Source organism: Nyctibius grandis, chromosome 11, assembly GCF_013368605.1.
Source record: "Nyctibius grandis isolate bNycGra1 chromosome 11, bNycGra1.pri, whole genome shotgun sequence".
Lineage (NCBI taxonomy): Eukaryota > Metazoa > Chordata > Aves > Nyctibiiformes > Nyctibiidae > Nyctibius > Nyctibius grandis.
The window spans coordinates 16,262,897-16,280,739 of record NC_090668.1 but is presented as its reverse complement, the minus strand read 5'-3'; the positions used below and the strand labels follow the sequence as shown (position 1 = coordinate 16,280,739).

General features: G+C 35.7%; 1 protein-coding gene across 1 annotated transcript in view; it reads right to left on the bottom strand.

Annotated features, from left to right (window-relative positions):
- TRPM7 (transient receptor potential cation channel subfamily M member 7) overlaps positions 1–17,843 on the bottom strand; it is a 57,757-nt gene that overhangs the window by 22,748 nt on the left and 17,166 nt on the right. The window contains exons 2-15 of the mRNA XM_068410938.1: positions 13,557–13,636; positions 12,104–12,142; positions 11,441–11,639; positions 9,518–9,731; positions 8,843–8,967; positions 8,057–8,228; positions 7,017–7,191; positions 5,662–5,785; positions 4,746–4,818; positions 4,356–4,456; positions 3,073–3,207; positions 1,649–1,702; positions 972–1,112; positions 257–391 (exon numbers count right to left, since the gene is read on the bottom strand). Of these exons, the coding sequence (XP_068267039.1) occupies positions 257–391; positions 972–1,112; positions 1,649–1,702; positions 3,073–3,207; positions 4,356–4,456; positions 4,746–4,818; positions 5,662–5,785; positions 7,017–7,191; positions 8,057–8,228; positions 8,843–8,967; positions 9,518–9,731; positions 11,441–11,639; positions 12,104–12,142; positions 13,557–13,636 (1,767 nt within the window). The remainder of the gene's footprint in view (positions 1–256; positions 392–971; positions 1,113–1,648; positions 1,703–3,072; positions 3,208–4,355; positions 4,457–4,745; positions 4,819–5,661; positions 5,786–7,016; positions 7,192–8,056; positions 8,229–8,842; positions 8,968–9,517; positions 9,732–11,440; positions 11,640–12,103; positions 12,143–13,556; positions 13,637–17,843) is intronic.

The window sequence follows — 17,843 nt, the reverse complement described above, 5'->3', positions numbered from 1 at the left end:
CAAAGATAAGCTTTTTGCTCCCTAACATATCAAAGCTTATCCAGAAGACTACTATACAGAAAGAGAAACACTCTTTACAGAATCCCGTAAGTACACTAGACAGTTTATAAACAAGCACAGTAAGGCTGAAATTCCAGCTTTACCAAAGTCAGTAAAACTGCTGCTACTCACTTCAGTGGCACTTGTATTTTAACCAGGTTCTCCACTCTTAACTACTTAAAATAAACCCCATGATGTTCCCCTCTCACATCTGTACCTTTGGTTTGTATGGCTGTGCTGTTTTGATGAAGTGATCATGGCGCATTTTTTCTTTCTTGTCTGCCCTGTTACCAAAAGACTCATGGCTTTTACACATCTGAGGAGTAGCATTTGAAGGATTTCGCCCAGATCGCTGTAACAAGAATAAGAGGAAGGGGTTTGGTTTGGTTTGGTTTCTTTACTCTTACCTACTAGGCATTATAAAATCATCTGTTTATAGCTAGATACTTAGTTAAGCACCTAAACAGCTACTTTGCTACTGAAACAGTGATGAACTTATATACCAGCAACAACCAGAATTTTCACTGGATATTTAACAAGTGTTTTGTTTGTTTTGCTTTTTTTTTAAGAAGTCACAAAGTAGGCAGTTACACTTCTTGTTTTCCAAGAAGCTAAGATATCTGCATCCCAGGGCCTGGTGAATGCCATGTTTAGTGCCCATTCTTCCCCTATGAGTAGGAAAAGAGGGAATAACAGAGAAGGAATTTAAATGTGCTAGAAAAAGGAGCAGGAGAACAAAACCTTTTGTTCGTCCTCAATCCCAAAACAGCTACCAGCTGTCCTCATAGGCCTTACTATTGGCTTTAAAAGGACCAGTCCTTTGACAAGAAGAACAAAACAATATGGATCAAATTTTTCTCCAAAATACGAAGGTTTTTTTTTTAATTGAGAACATATGAATCAGCATGTCCTGTTATCCAGCTGCCACATACCCGATTGTTCCCGCTGAGACTATTGTATATAGCTCTAAAGCGTTTTCTTGTATAGGTGCATCTATAGGTTCCTCCCATCAGATATTCAATAACCAGCCCCACATCAATCAGGTTGATTTTATATCCCGGAGGAAGATTTCCCTAGAAATACGAAAGGTATTTTTAGTTTTTCAAATTATAATCTTAAACTTGCTTAGAGTGTTTCTACATGTCACATCACAGCTCTTAATAAAAAACAAATTAAACCCTTCATGATTTAAAAAACCCATCTACATGGCTCAATATCTATCATTTTCAAAAAAGACAAGGTTATAGCCTCTTTTCTGTATGATGTCCCCTAGCAGGTAGATGTTCGTTCTGTTGCAGGGGGTGCAGACTTGGTTTTTGTCTATTGTTTTAACAGCCAAAATTACTCCTAGCTGGGAGTATCAACTTTCAATTCCCCCCCAAAAAGCAAAACAGTCACAAGTAAGATGAAAAAGACAACATTCATCTGGTTTAACATCCTTCTGGCAGCAGACCGCTAAGCATACAACAGCAAGTATTGGAAACAACAGATAGACTGCAGGTGTAGCTTATCATTTACAATAAAGCTTAATTAATAAACCTAAGATTAAACTGACTAAAAAAAAACCCCAACATTGCTAGTTTGACAGATTTTTACATTTACAGCATACCTGTTTGACATCCCGAATAAGATGAAAGAGTGTTGGGTTAGTTGGGCCTTGTTTCTTTATAAAAGAAAGAGGTGGGGAAAATATGGAATGAGAAATTAGAGTGCAATGACAGCATGAGAAGATTACAGTAGAAGCCAAATATTTTTGCATGTTGGCTCAAAAAAAAAAAACCCCTAGTTTTTAAGCAAACAGTAGCCATCAAATAAACGCAAATACTTCAAACTACCATATTAGCTATAGAATATTTCCTTTTTTGTTTCATTTTACTTCTGTTTTAATTTGGAACATAATTAATACACCCCCAGTTTGTCCAAAAAAGGAAAAAAAAAAAACACCCAGAATGCAAACAGCAGCCTTATGGGGTTTTTATAGTATTAAAATATAATATTACAGAGACAAGTTTTAACAAATAAACATTTTAATTTACAGGAACACACAGAGACTGACATTAATGTTTACAGTATTGCAGGATCCATAGTAAAAGCTCCCTTACTTTTCAAATTTTTAGTCTGAACATTCCCTCTTTTTACCCAAGTGGATTTTTCTTCCTTCTCTGATTTCCTGTGAGTGCATGAACTGTTACACTTTTAGACATATGGTTACCCTAGCTCCCATACAGAACTCTATCAAAAGCACATCAAGTGTGTAAAAGCAACACCATAAAATGTTAATTTAAAAAAAGCAACCAAATAACAAAAACTGACCACATGGGTTTCTTTACAGAGCTTTATTAGCTGAAGAATTCCTTCCTTTTTTATTTTTTTTTTTTGTCAAAAGTAGATAATGAGAATGTTAACTTAAGCCTAAGTCATATTTGTAGACTACTCACATTAGCTACTTTTTGGTGGAAGGTTTTTTGGTTTGTTCTGTTACTTAGTGTTATACAAAACTACCTTAAAACCCTTAAATCAACACATATGGCAATAAAATCTTTCTAAGCAATATTTACAACTATGCAAGTTCACAAAATAAACTATTTTTAAAACTATTATGATAATATTACCTGCTATAGACAGAATTCATCTTATAAGGCCCTAACAATACTATCTATAGACCTCATACTTTGTGCACAAGTTTCACCCATCTCACTTTCTCTTGTTCTCTGCCCACTGTGCTTTACACATTTCCCATGTTCCACAACAAGGCTGCAATTCTCCCTTTAGTATCTACCACCAACATCGGACACGGATGAAAATCCCGCTGACAAACTATTTCTGGTATCACTTCTGGAGAGCCAGAAAGCAGCTGTGGCACTACAAAGCAGCCAGACAGCATGCACTTCTCAACTCTCACCTCATACCAGGGAGCCTTCCCTATCGACACCCCATGGCCCTCAGACTGGTGCACATGACCCAGTATACAACACATTGAGCAACTAAAAAAAGCTGTTCTAAAAGTAGCTTTAAAAGCAATCATTCACTTACTGTGTTATAAAGCTCTTCCAGCCTGGGAATAGTAAGAAATTTGTGCATGCTTACTCCATTTTCAATCAGAAGTTTCACAAATGCAACTCTGTCCATCACAAGGGCATCTAACATAGCCTGTTCCAGAGAGCCAACCTACAATAAATAAGTAACAAGGTAGAGTCTGGAGAGAACCAGTAAAACCGGGCATCACAAAAGTAAGCGTACTTAGAGTACGTATCAACCTCATTCATTTACAGGGCTGGGGAAGCCTTATATGTCTACAAAGATGTCACCCTTGGTTCAGAAAATCCCCTGAACGTCACAAAATTACAGGATGAGAGAATATTCTGAAGACTTAATCAACAAGTCTTATACTCTTCCATAGGTATCTTCTACTGACACAGTACATGGGACTAAGTAGACATTTGGTTTAATATAGTTAAATTGTTCTCACAGATTGATACTGGATGAAACACAAAGACATAAAATATTCAAAGCACGATTTGCTTCAAAGACAAATGCTCAGAACCATCATTGCTATCAACAAGCCTTACAGTATGTACTTTTGACTGCACATTCATGTAAGATTGTGTTTTATTCTTACAGTAATATGGGAAAAAGGCAAGGTCCACAATGTAGTTTTCAAACTAATTCGCAGAGTACAAGAAACAGCAAGCTGGAACACAGGAGGTTCCACATAAATATGAGGAAAAACTTCTTTACTGTGAGGGTGACCGAACAGTGGAACAGGCTGCCCAGAGAGGTTGTGGAGTCTCCTTCTCTGGAGACATTCAAAACCCGCCTGGACGCGTTCCTGTGTGATATGGTCTAGGTAATCCTGCTCCGGCAGGGGGATTGGACTAGATGATCTTTCGAGGTCCCTTCCAATCCCTAACATTCTGTGATTCTGTGACATTTTATCCTCCCCCTCAAAAGACACTGCAATGCTGCCAACAGTAGTTAATATACATTTTACTAGATGCTTAAGAACTTCCTATAAAGTTCTGTAAGGAAGAAAGGGTATCTGACTAACATTAATTCAGCTTCCACCTCTTCCAATGTATTTTCTCCTCTGGTTATTAAGAACATTTAGCACATTTCTAAAATTTTTGGATGATTTTCAACTACACAATAACAGAACAGCTGTAAGACTACGCAGTATGCAAAAATTACTGTCCTCAAAATAAATGTGTCAGTATTCTACAGTCTCTCTCCACAAAAGTCAAAAGATCCATTCTTTACAGTAAATTGAGTTTCTCTCTTCGAAAGTATCATTCTGCTTAATCCAGACAATTACATACCAGCCACTGTTGCCCATAAACAAAAACGTGATTTTTGGCTATGTCAACTCTATCCCATGCAAGTGTAAGAACAAGCTGGTCAAATGCAGATGCATTCGTGCCTTAAGAAGCAAAAACAATGAAAAAAATATAAAATTAATTAACATATAAGATAATAAACATTCTTGCTTCCTAAAAAGGCCAAATCAAGCAACCCACCACAAAGTTATACAGTATATTTCATTATTTATGACACATTATGGTATTATACAATGAGAAAACATAGTAGGTAATGATTTGCTTAAAAGCTAAAGATCCATACAGTTATAGTATTTTATAAATAATCCACCATATAAACACTAAACAACAATAGCTGGGGATTCCAAATGGTCTTAAAATTAAAAGTCTCACCTTTTAACAATGCTGTTAGTATTGCAACATCAATGTCCTGATGTTCGTCTGACCCAACATGAAAAACTGTGATCTGCCCAAAATGGTAAAATAGGGAAAACATATTTTAAAATTATTTTCAGGCAAAGGTGATTAGCTCCAGTCTTATGTCAGGAATTGAAATATATTAAAAAGTCACCTTATCTTCGATGCAATTTAAGCCTATGCTCAATTTAAATTTACCTTTAGTGTGCACTCTGTATTGTTTTCCTAAATGGGTACCACACACGACAATCTTTTATGAGAAAAAGCACAGCAGAAACCCTTTACACTCTCCAGTCAATCTGAACTTCTTTTCCCACTATGATTACAGTTCTCTGTTGTCTACAAACACCACACAGTATTCTGTTTACCCCTCCAATTCATTCTAGATTACCAGATTAACCTGCCAGCAAACATGTTTAGCCGAATACGACCATTTTAAACCTTAGAACAGCACAATACGATGTTCAACTTTAAGCATGCAGTGATAGTAGACCTTTGTTAGTACACTCATAATTGAAAGAACGAAGAAAAAGCAAAAAATGTCCCAAGGTTTTCAAAAATCAAAGCAAGGAAAAAGGACAGCAACCCAAATACAAAATACATACACACTATAAACAAACCAGAATCCTGTCATCTGAAAACAAACAGGCTTGGAAACAATGACAAACCCAGATTACCAGAAATAATCACGAGAATTAAGTCTCTCTTGGCCACGAGATAAAGTATACATGAAAACTGTATTCGACTATCTTCTATAACTGGAAGATCTGCTATGTCCAGAAAAGATAACTGCATTACTCTTGATCACATACAACACTGAGATACAATTTAATATTATATCTACAAATGCATGCTCCTTGCATAAAAAACTTTTATGCCAAGATCTACTTACAAGTTCTTTTTTTTTCATGCATTCCAGCAGTGTCTGAAACAAATGAACTGCTTCACTTTGACCAAAGTTAAATGTCTTTTTGATGGTTGAAATGATTTCAGGCTCAGCACCCTCAGGAACATTCCTGAGATTGAAACAACAGGAAAACACACTGTTATACATGAACAGCAAGAACAACAACACATTTAATTAGTTTCAACATGTCTATTCAAAGTCCTGCTATCTAAAAGCTTATTACTGTTCCAGTGGCAAAGTCTTGGGTAACCTTTAGGAAGAAGTATAGGTTAGTTAATCTACGACTTTCTATTACTGCCCCCTAAAAGTAATTCAGCTTCTCTCCCTTTCCTTCCCACACTCAGTTCTGAGATACTCTCAACTAAAAGATTTTGACACAAAACACAAAGTACACACCCCTCTGAGTAAGATCTGCTTCTGATCTTACTATGGACAAAGCTGGTTTACTGCTACGTTACATCCCTGGCTCCTGTTCTGAGGCAGTCCCTGCAACAAGGACCCAGTATGTTTAAGGATTTATGCAAGTCTGACAACTAACTAGAAATCACTAAGTATTATGGAGCCCAAGCACATCTCTTTTATTCTTTGAAGCTGCACTTAAAACAGACAAGTCTTTCTACACTAAACAGAAGTGTGTAAACAGTTCAGTTTTAAGACTATGCTGAAGAAACAATATAGAAACTCTTTCTGATCCCTTTTCAAAAAAGTTACTACTATGCAACAGCTAACTGCGTGAAAATATTTCCATTCAACGTAGTCAAGTGATATTTTCAAGTAGTTTGGTAACATACTATTCTCTATGTTATTCTTGCATCTCTGGAAGGTCTGGTCAGCTCTGACTTCTGTTGAGCAAAACTCTATTGTGCACTCTTAAGAACAGTCACATTTATCACTTAAGTTACTGTGGCTTAGTTAAAATTTGAAGTTGAAGCAGAGAGAGCATTTAAACTGAGAGATGGGTCCTCCAGTTACAAAGGTGTAACAAAATTACCACACATAACTGAAGTTACACACGAGAGGTTTCCCCTAATTTATGATACAGGTGTGTACCCTTTTCCTATCCTTTTTGTAAGCATTGCTAAAGCAAGCATACGCTACAGGATTTGGTGCAACTGGCACAAGGTACATGGGAGGAACCTAGAACTAGAAAAGCAGCCTTGGTCTTTAGCCAGAGCTATTATTGCAGCCAACCTGGAAAGCAGCAGCACAGGCAAGATTACACTCTCAGCTTTTAGCGTGTGTCTTTCCACAGAAAAAGCTCTCGCACAAATTCATTAAGGAATGGTCTCAAAACCCATCCATGTATGACTGACAGTTTGGCTAGCAGTGCTAGGACTTACCCTCCCTCCTCTGTTTGTTTGTGAACATACGCCAATATGTCTGCAGCTCTACCAGTTCCTTCACATACTACCACCGGCACAGGAGGACTTTCTTGAAGGAAGTCTAAAACTGTGAGTATGACATTGGGGCCACCTTCGAATACAAGTGCCACCACAGGGACACCTTGGCCAATTCCTAAAAAATTTGCAAATAAATAATAAAAAACAGACAATGTTGTAAGTGTATAGGGAATGCTAAGATTGATTTATACATATTTAATAAATCAAGTATGTCCCTTCTATTGAATAAAAATTAAAATGCTGCCTGCCAAACATTTTAACTGTTACTAATGCACAGTTTCAAGCACTGTTTACACTTTGGGCTGGAGGGAAAGCACTGCAAAGAAGCTGATAAATACAATGGAATACAGTCTATAAAACAGAACAGATTCTTCACAGAAATATTCCTGAACTAACGCAGAAAAGTGAATATATTTTCTTTAGGGAACTCCCCTTCTACCTTCCCCCCAAATATTTCCCAAAGATGACAACACATATACAATTTGAACATAGTTCCATGGAAACCCTCTACAGACAGGGAGTATTACAAAAGCATTCCTAGAAGAGAATAAACACACGTGTTGCTCCATAATTGGGAAAACACCAAAAGAAGTCATGGCTTCTTTGCACAAACACAGATGATGTTTTACAAACTCAGTTGCCCTATTGTGAAACTGCAAGTGATCAATGTCAAAACCATGAATCAACCAGACCAGTAAGGCCTGACAACATATGAATAACTCAAGTGACGTACATTTGCTTTATTAAAGCAAAATTGACAACTTTATTCAAAAGAACCCTCTTCTCTGCTCCCAGAGAAAACCTAAATCCACCAGCAACATCTAGGGTCCAAAGCAGCAGTTTAAATTTGAAAAACAATCATTCAGACAGGAAACAAACAAAAGACTATTTTTTTCTATTTTCTTATTCAGAAATTTGTTGCAAGTACCTTTTCATTAAAGCATAGTAACACTCAGCCCTCAGGCATCAGAATTGCTTACTTGCATGGATCCGTTGCAAACTAATAGTTTTTTCCAGTTCTCTCCGCAATTTAACTTCCGCTCCATACTTTCCAACTGTTCCATCATCCACCAGAATGAAATGGGAATGGAGGTTATTTAGGACGTTTAGTTTACTTAATGGGTTTAACAAGGTTTGATACGGAGCAACCACCTAAGTATAAGCATACAACAATGTCTTTTACTTGTAAAGATTAAAATTTGTTTCTGTGAAACAACTTTTTGTCTAGACACAAGAACTTGTGGCTCAACAAGAAGCACTGACACATGTAAGCATGCCTTGGGTCAGGATACACCAACAGCAGTAGCTCTTAACTTTGTGCAGGAAAGCAGATAACTATATCACAAAAGGATTCTGTTCTGAAGGATAGCAGAGAAAAGATCCTTTGAGAAGGTGTCTTTGGGGAAAACTTGTGACTGCTCTGGCAGCAAACAGGAGCATTAAAGACTCCACATCAAAACTTTTCATCTTATCGTTCTCTGTAAATGTGAATTCTCTGTAATACTTTAACATTTTTGTTATTTGATTCACTAATATCAGTAGGGTGGAAAAAAGGATTAAGAACTTGAGAACAAGCTTCTCCTCTAGCACATTTGCATTTTGTAACTTGTTTACACTAATGATCTTGCATAAGTCACAGATGTCAATGTATCTTCATAGTAAAGCAAGTATTTCAATGATGCAAAGAAAGTGAAAACACATGCTTGAGCAGATTTGTCAAAAAATGTCAGGTAAATCATTATTTCAATTAGGTAATTTACCCTTACATCTCTTCCAACAAGGTCATTTCTGTTTTCAATCACTCCCCACGGAGCAATCCCAATAGTGCAAATCTTTCGAGATGATCTGGAAGCATGTTCTCTTAGAGCATCACCAACATGTTTTGCAACACCTGTTTGTGCATGAAAAGGTTTCAATGTATTGAATGCTGCATCTTATTAAGAAATATAACTGGTTTATTAGTTAACTGGGTCTTTAAGTATCTGGGAATTTATTTTACACAAGCCCAAAGAAAAAGCATCATCTACTAGAAGGAAACAAAGTACTATGTATCAGTAATTCAACAAAATAAATATTAGCCTAATAAGAACTAAAGAGTTTCCAGTATATTATTGTACTTGTTTTAATCACATTAAGTTTTTCCTCTTGCAGTTTCAAAAACAAAACCACAAAAAACAAACAAACAAACAAAACCAAACCAAGACAAATAAAAAAGCCCAAAAAAACCCAAAAAAAACACACCTTTGTGTTGTTTCTCTTTGCAGGAAAAAACAGCAGCCCACTTCCAACTACACATGTTCAAAATGTATGATTTTAATTTCATTTGACCAAATACACTCAAATTTACTTTGCTTTTAGATGAAGGTATGCATCCATTAAATCTTTTGGCTCTTATAAACCATAATCCAGTTGACTGTGCACATTCATTGGTATTTCTTTACCTGTGTTCACCCCTCCAGTTATAATCCAGGCTCCTGTTGTTACTGCAGCTTTAACAAGACCTTTGCCAAGCAACTGTTTGATGCGTGGGTGAAGTTCAAATTTCTGCATGCCCCCATGTACAGATATAACAAGCTTCGGCAACTCCATCTGCCATTCTTTAAGCATAAGTTGCAGAATAGCTTCAGGCTTAGTGTCATATGACAACCGCACATACTGCAGGCACAAGAAGAGAGTTTAAAGGTTCTTAAAAGAAATCATCACAGAATCAATGAGTAAAAAGAACAACCAGGATGTATTTCAGGATATATTATCCTATTCCAGGCTATGGGAAATTTAATTCACTTTCTCAAAACACGGCAGATGCAATAAATCAATAAGCTTACTTTAGGTCCTCCAGAATTAAGGGCAAGACAGTTAACGGTTTTGAAAGCAAGTTTTGGAACGGGAATGACTACAGAAAGATTATGTTATTCCATCCTGTTGGCACAGTGACCTAGAAAAATGTGTCTTTATGAAAGCACTGGATGATGTCTAAATTAGACGAAATTCAGAAACATTTAAAAAGTTTTGCCATCTACTGGAGACAGGCTTGCATGGCTCTTGTGAAAAGTTTTACAGAAAGAGTTGCTTGCTTTTCCTTCCCTATTCCTGGTGGGAAGGAAAGCTACATTCTTTAATAGAAAAATTCAAAACTTGCAGCTTTTTAACTTGCTGTGTTTAACAGCATAAGATTAAGTAAACAGCTGATCAGTTAAATATACTGCTGCGTCTTTAATACAAGCTATTCAACAGAGGAGGGGACGTTATGCAGAAATTAAGCCCTACTTGAATCAAGTTCTAACTAAAAAAAAAAAAAAAAATCACTATTCCAATACACTGGTTTTAGCAACCCCACTAGCACTCTGCAGAAGTGCTAGAGAAAGCACAGAAATGAGTATAGGCAGCTTGCTATTTCTGTACTCCTAGAAAAGGACTCACAGCACTTTAAGCTATGCTAAGCGTACAAAGGAACACATACACTGCTATTACGAACAGGAAAGAGTTCTGCTAAGAGCCCTTCTCTCCACAGAGATGATCTGACCTAGAGCACCGGACTCGCCTTGGGGGCTCTGCCAGCTGCATAAAGAACACAGCTCCCTCATTCAAGCTCTTCAGCATAGGAGCCACACTCTATCAGAACTCCTTGCAGCTTATAACTGCATGAGTATTAAATCATTTCTACCACAACTAGAAATACTTTACAAAATGGTTGTGGAGAATATGTCAGGATTTCCCATTTTCTAGCCTCTCCAGTACATGTGCACTTGTGAATTGAGTTAGTTTCCAAAATTCTGATTTATTGGTATGCTTGTTTTTAACTAAGCCACTCTCTCAAAAAACTTAGTTATTCTGATCAGTACGACTATGCTTTAATAATTTCGAACAAATCTACTGAAGAAGCATATTCCGCATCTGTCCGTAATTTTAAACAATTTTTCAGAGTTTGAAAATTATGAATAGTTAAGATAGCAGATGTTACTTAACAGGTCCTATAAAAATTTAACAATACTGAGTAAGCAAGCAGCACAGATGAGTAAGCTGTATTTTCATGAAGTCTGAAACAGTGACACTGAATTCTTAATGTAATGTTTCGCTGAAGTGATTATGAACTCGTCACCATTTGCAATTTGAAGGTAAGACTGCACATGAATACAACTAACTCTGATAGATCTGAGCAACTTTTGTTACCAAAAATAAATTTAAAAAATGGAAATTAGAAAGAACTCAGATCACAATTTAAAAATACTAGAATAGTAGAGGGCACTGGTTTGTCACAATATGGGTGACATTGTTTTCAGCCTTCCATTTCAAAAGTTAAATGAAGCATCCACCATCTCTATCAACTTGTTTAGAGTAAGAAAAAAAGAAAACGTCATACATGCCTTAGCCCTGTAAGAATGAGAGCCACCTTGAAAGGTGATGACACCATACGCATCAGTAGGGGTCTGTTCTGTATGTTTTTCCACTGACCATTCTTCTGTTTCCTGATTAGAGTTTTCACCCGGCTTCACATCGGAGTATTTCATAGCAAGACTTGCAGTAAAACAAGCATGTTGCCTGACCAAGCGACCACAACAGCACCTGCAGCCAACCATATCATTTAGAAGACTTGAGTAAATACTATTATTAGAAGACAAGAGAGAAGAACTTCTTTTATCTATAACAGAGATACATCAGATTTAAAAAGCAAAGATTCTAAATATTATATAAACCTCTTTTCCAGAGCAAGCCTTCTTGCTATATTTATAGCAAAAATTAATCACAATACAGAATTATTATGCAAAATATTGAAGCTCACTGAGATAGAAAGTTGGAGGCCGGAAGAAACTGATTCTTTGAAGCCAAATAATTTATATAACATTTATAAATCTGTGATCTACGTATGGCAGACAGTTCTTTATTCATTAGTTATATTTGGTTTATATCTAACCTTTCACCAACTTGTCACTTGCAATATTGATCAAAACTTTTTAAAACCCTATTATGAAAGCGCTTATTTAATGGAAAAAATATTCATAAATATTATAATTACAAAGAACTCTTACCTGATAAGTTGCTGACAAATCTGACTTCCTGGAAGGCATCTATAAGAAATATTTAAATATATGAGTAAACTTCAGCTTCAATTTTAAGGGGGGGAGGATACACCCCACTTACACCACCTCACATGCTTAAAGAGAGATTACTGAACAAAAGAGGTCTCCAGTAAATGGAAAACATGCTGCCCAAGTTTGCCCGTTTTTAACATGGTAACTTGCCTGTCTGTCTTTTACATGACTGTAGTATACTTGGCAAGTAAAAACACATAAACATACAAAAGCTTCGGTCCTGAGACTTCAGATGGGTTTTCAGGCTTTGAACCATCAATATCTGAAGCTCAGGAATATTTCAGAACGAATTATCTGCACTACTCAAATTGAAACATTTTGCTAGATGTTGAGAAGTTACTTACAGACCAGCATATTCTTGGACTCATTCTAACTACACAGGGCTGCATCTAGTCTACAAATTCATCCTTCTAATATACATGCAAGTTGAACTGCCTCTGTGGGAAGGTTATTTGATAATTTCTGAGTTGCATGTACAGAAAAAGATATATTTGAACAAACCTTATACAGTAGTGTCTTTATATAAACTTTATTATATAAAAAGAACTCTTCATTTCTACCCTCTTTCATCTTAAACATTTTCTCTGTTTTCCTGCTAACAGCTTTCTTAACATTCAAAATTAGCAGAGCAGATAAATTTATACCAGTTTCCATAATTTTCATAAGCAGCTGTTAACCAACTATGGTTAAGAGCTAGTATGCAAAAGCACACAAATACAGATGTTGCACAGTAGTCTTAAACTGTTTTCAGACTTTGAGCATAAACAGGTTTTTAATTTCGTCCTCTATAGAAGTTACACTGCTATTAATTATCTATGTTTTTAATACTGAACTATAGCTTTAGATCAGTTTGGAACAGTTATTAAAGTGTAATTATCTATACTAAAAGGTATAGATCAACGAAACATACCAAATACTCATTTATGCATAATCTGCAAACAACAGTACGTGATTCTCACAAACTGAAGGACAAAGTCCATTGTATGCTACAAATGGGTTAAACTAAAAGGGCAAGTGTTGAAGATCATTTTGTTCCCTGTGAAACACTCTGGAAATGTTAACAGCTTCCTAATTACTTTGTTTGCATTTGCAAATTTTCCATATGCTACAATCATGGCTATAAATTCAAAAAGCTTCTCATGCCACATGGTTTCAAGGAATGTAGTGAATTATTTACAATAACTTAAAAATTCTACAGCATTTACTTTGTTCTTTTTCTGCCTCAAAACAAAGTTCTTAAAAGAAAAATAACACTCTTCCCCAATAGAACAAAAGAGGTTTATATCTTTTTTCTTGGAAAAGACTGAAATATACATTTTTTTTTTTTACAATACTGACTGGTTTTAATTTCAAAGAGCAGCAATGAGTTCTTGCATCATTTCTCATTTACCTGTGAGGGTCTTTTGAACTTGGTATAATATACACACACTCCCTCTTGGTGAAAGTATTTTCTATCCAGGATTTCTGGGACTGAAAAATAAAAAGTGTAACAGTATTATAAAATACAAATCATACAATTTGGCAATGAAAAATGCTTTTTAAGGAAACAAGAATTAGAATATGAAGGGTGTTTTCTATTTAAAGATGAAGGCAAGTAGGGTCTAACATAAAGAAGTTAAATTATCATTTAGTGTCTTGCTGTCTCCCAAAAACTAGCAAAACCATACATGACCCTATAAAAGCATCTCACACTGCCTAAAAGTTGAGATAACCAGAATGATTACATAACATATTTTATACAAAAATCCCTTAAAATCCAAAGTAATATTTTTCAAAGCTTACATTTAAAGAGCAAAAATTTGCAATATGCAAATAAAGATGTACCAAAAAAACCCCAAACATTTTCAAAATATACTGTTTACCTACCTTGCTAAGAAAAAAAAAAAAAAGAAATCAGTTAACATTTTTAAAATAAACTGCACTATGCTGATATAACAGTAATTTCATCTATTTACCTCTTTAATAAAGTAAAATTTTCATCTTGAAATTGTGGGTAAGGAAGTTTTCTAACAACACTGGCAATCTTTTCTAGTAGCAATAAATAAGTCATAATCTTTGTTCTTCATCAAGAAACTTTTCATTTCAATAAACAAATTTAATTAGCCTCTCTAAGCAGTGTTTTAAGCTTAAACTTGAAACATGTTCTGAAACATGAAATTAAGCATATTTACTTCTTCAAATGCTTACCTATTCTAATAGCTGGACATAATTTCATTTCAGTTGCTTTAAACAACCATGTAACATTATCTTACACAATAATCTCAGGCTTACATGCTAAACAATATGCATAATGCCCAACGTCTACATCATGTTTCAGTAATACATTGGGAATGGAATCCAGACAGTGATTTTTAGTTATGAAAAACAAGAAAAAAATCTTGGGATGCCAATTTGTACCTTATGCAGTATTGCTTTAAATCCTTATTAAGATTACATTAAAATTTCTTCATAGCTAACAGCATGCCCTGTTCTACATTTACATTTTACCTTTAAAAAAATTTGAGAAATTTCATACCCGTTCTATTTTACAATGAGGGAAAAATATACTGATGTATATTATTCACAGGTATCTAAATAGAGGTCTGCAGAAACTATGAAGAAATTAATATATTTTTTTTTCAGATCTATCATAACAGAAGATTCAGTAAAGATGGATGGTTTTTCACTCACTGCAATTTCAAGATCAGTTTAAGATAATGCAGAGAAAATATTACAAGTAAGAATGTACCAGCTAGTTTTAATACAGGTCCCCTGGAAAACTGCTCCTCAGCTGCCGACCCCCTTTCAAAACATCTCCCAGACTCAGCAGATCTTTCCCACATTATTCACCATGATGTCCTTTGAATATTTTGTTTTAGTGAACTTTGACTACGAATCCGTCAAGACGGCAACAAACTGCTGCTCCAGTTCCTGTCTTCCCGTTAAGAGGGCCACCAGTCTCTTCCAAGGAAGATGGAAAGTTGCAGGGTACAGGCACTTCCCAAGAGAGAAAGAAGGGTAGGAGAAAGGTAGATGCACAATACACAGGGAAGAATCACGGCAGGGAAGAGGAGCTGTAAATAACAGAACGAGCACTCACACCATATATTTTACATTTACATTAATATTTTAAACACCTGGAATAAACAGCCAAAGCCATTATTCTCTACTGTCCAACCTCCTTTCCCTTTACATAGGAAAGAATACTGCTGCAAAGGAGAAAGAAAGAAGGTCTAGCAAAGGAAGAGCAGGACATAAGACATTATATGCAAACACAGTGTTACGAAGGATTCTATTACAGTTATGGTGCTTTTCCTTCGTATATTTTTTTCTTTCCCCTTCTCCTTTGGAGCAGAAGATCGAAGTGACTGACTCTTAACAGGCTTGTGAAAGAGAAGATCTCTTCCTCTGCTGTTCTCAAAAATCCATCTCTAATCTTTCCGTAGCTTTCTCCTCAGTTCTCAGATAAGGAAGAGAAGCACATCACTTTCCACAAGGAGCTGGGTATTTCCTGGGACACCTGTGCCTTACATGAGCTGGGCTCAAAACAGCTTTATCTCCTCTTTACCTTTATCAGAAGATTAGCAGTGTTATAAAAATAAGTTTTATATATCTGTATATGTACATTTATATATGTGTATTCATACTATATGTAAAAATACACATATAGTAGGTAGTCCAAATTTTTTATCTTCCTCCTCTCATAGTATGTTTTTACCACTATCAAGCCTTAGCCTTTGTGATATGAATCCCAGTTCTGAAAGCTGCTCTCTGCTTAGCCAAGCGTCCCCACTGTTCACATAGGGACATGTTTTTGTACTTTCTTTCTTAAAAATGAGGTCTTCTATACATCATTACTTTAACATTGCAGCAGTTTAAACTTACATATGAATGCTGCAGATCCTCCAGAATATAAAGATAGAGAAGAGTAATTTAATACTTACAAGTTTTAGTCAGCTGGCTAAAACCACACCTTGAAGCAAGCTATCACAGGCATAACATGCTAGATATTGAAACATGAAGTACATAAACCACAAGTAATTGCGTCAATTGCTCCAAGCAATATTGTTTTATCATTAAGTGGTGATCAAAGCTGGGGACAAGGAACGTTGGCTCACAATGTGCAATAACACTTTTCATAATAAACCGTTCAAAAAAAAGAAATTATTAATTTTTATCTTAAAGAATGTGCTGTTTTAACCACTCATCAAGGATTTCTCTCTATTCTTCAGCAGTGAAAGTATTTTCAGCAGACCATGGGTACATCACATGGAAGAGGCTCTATAACATTATTAAAACATACTTGTAACTTTTCATTTGGTAAAATTAGACTCTCTCCAGAAGCACTCCCATACGCTGATTAATCTTTATCGCAAGAGGTTTTATACAGAACTTCCTTATTTTTGAGTCTTGTTTTCAGCTGAGAAGAAGGGAAAAGAAAAAAAAAAGAAACAAAAAAGCCAGCCAAGAGAACAGAATAAGTGAGAGAAGTTTCCCATAAACAGGTAAAGATCACATTAAAAATGTAGGAAGAACTGACACACAGTATTGCCTTCCGTGTAGTAGGAACTTTTATTACATAATGTTCCTGTGATGACCAGAAAAAGGAACATAACGCGAAGACACTTAAGATAAATTACTTGCAGCAATTACCTCTAAGAAATACTTCCTCACCAGCTAAAGATTAAGTTAAAATAGGAGATCAAGTCAATAGTCAAAAATTGATCTCCAAGTTATCAGACTGTTTTTAAAAAATTGCCTATTCTTATTAGAGCTTTTTAATCATCTCTACAGCATACACGACTACAGCTCTTAAACTCTGCTTCCACTAATGGGGCAAGTTCTGCTGATCGGAGTGATGATGATCTGTTTTGCTAGTGTATTTTCGCAGGTGTACCTTACGAGATGGTTACAGGTAAGATGGGTCAGGAGCCCTCACCACAGTGAGCTCTGTACTGCTGTTATTCAAGAAGATGGAAAGAATGGGGGGAACAAAAAGAAACTATGAACCCTCCCTCAAAAACATATGGTCAGATTTTGGCAAAAAGAACAAGTAGTATCAATATATAATGAGCTACTTTTCAAGTATTTACTTTCCTTTCAAACTTGCATCTTGAGGAAAAAACCCTTAGCTTTCCAGATTCTCTCCCGTGCATTTCAAATATTTCACATTAAATAAAATTTAAGACTTACAAGAAAAATGTTAATACAATTAATATTACTCCAGAACTACCTTCACTCTCTTTTTCCTACAGGTGAGTTACCTAGGAAAATTCACCATGTTAAGACCTCTATCAGTCAATGTTGTCAGGATCTCATCTGCACACCAAAAAACCCTCAACTTTTACCTTTTGGAAGATGTGCTAAGTAACTACTAACATCTAGTTCCAAAGTGGCCAACAAGGCTTTTGCTCAGTCTGTAAGCTGTAGACGGTTATGCAAGATACCTCATTCTGGTTGCACTGATTTCCGAGCAGACAACAAAGTTCACTGTGTCTTTCAGTACTTCTGAAAGAACTTCAAGAAACAAAAAGCACATAGATTTGATTCAATAAGCTAGAAGAGATATACTCACTCTGGGATCACGATTAAAGGAAATACTTTATTTCCAATAAATGAGACCTTTCATAACAGTTTCTCAAGTGCAGAAATAATTATAATTGCTGAAATAATTATAATTGCTATTTGGAACAAAACT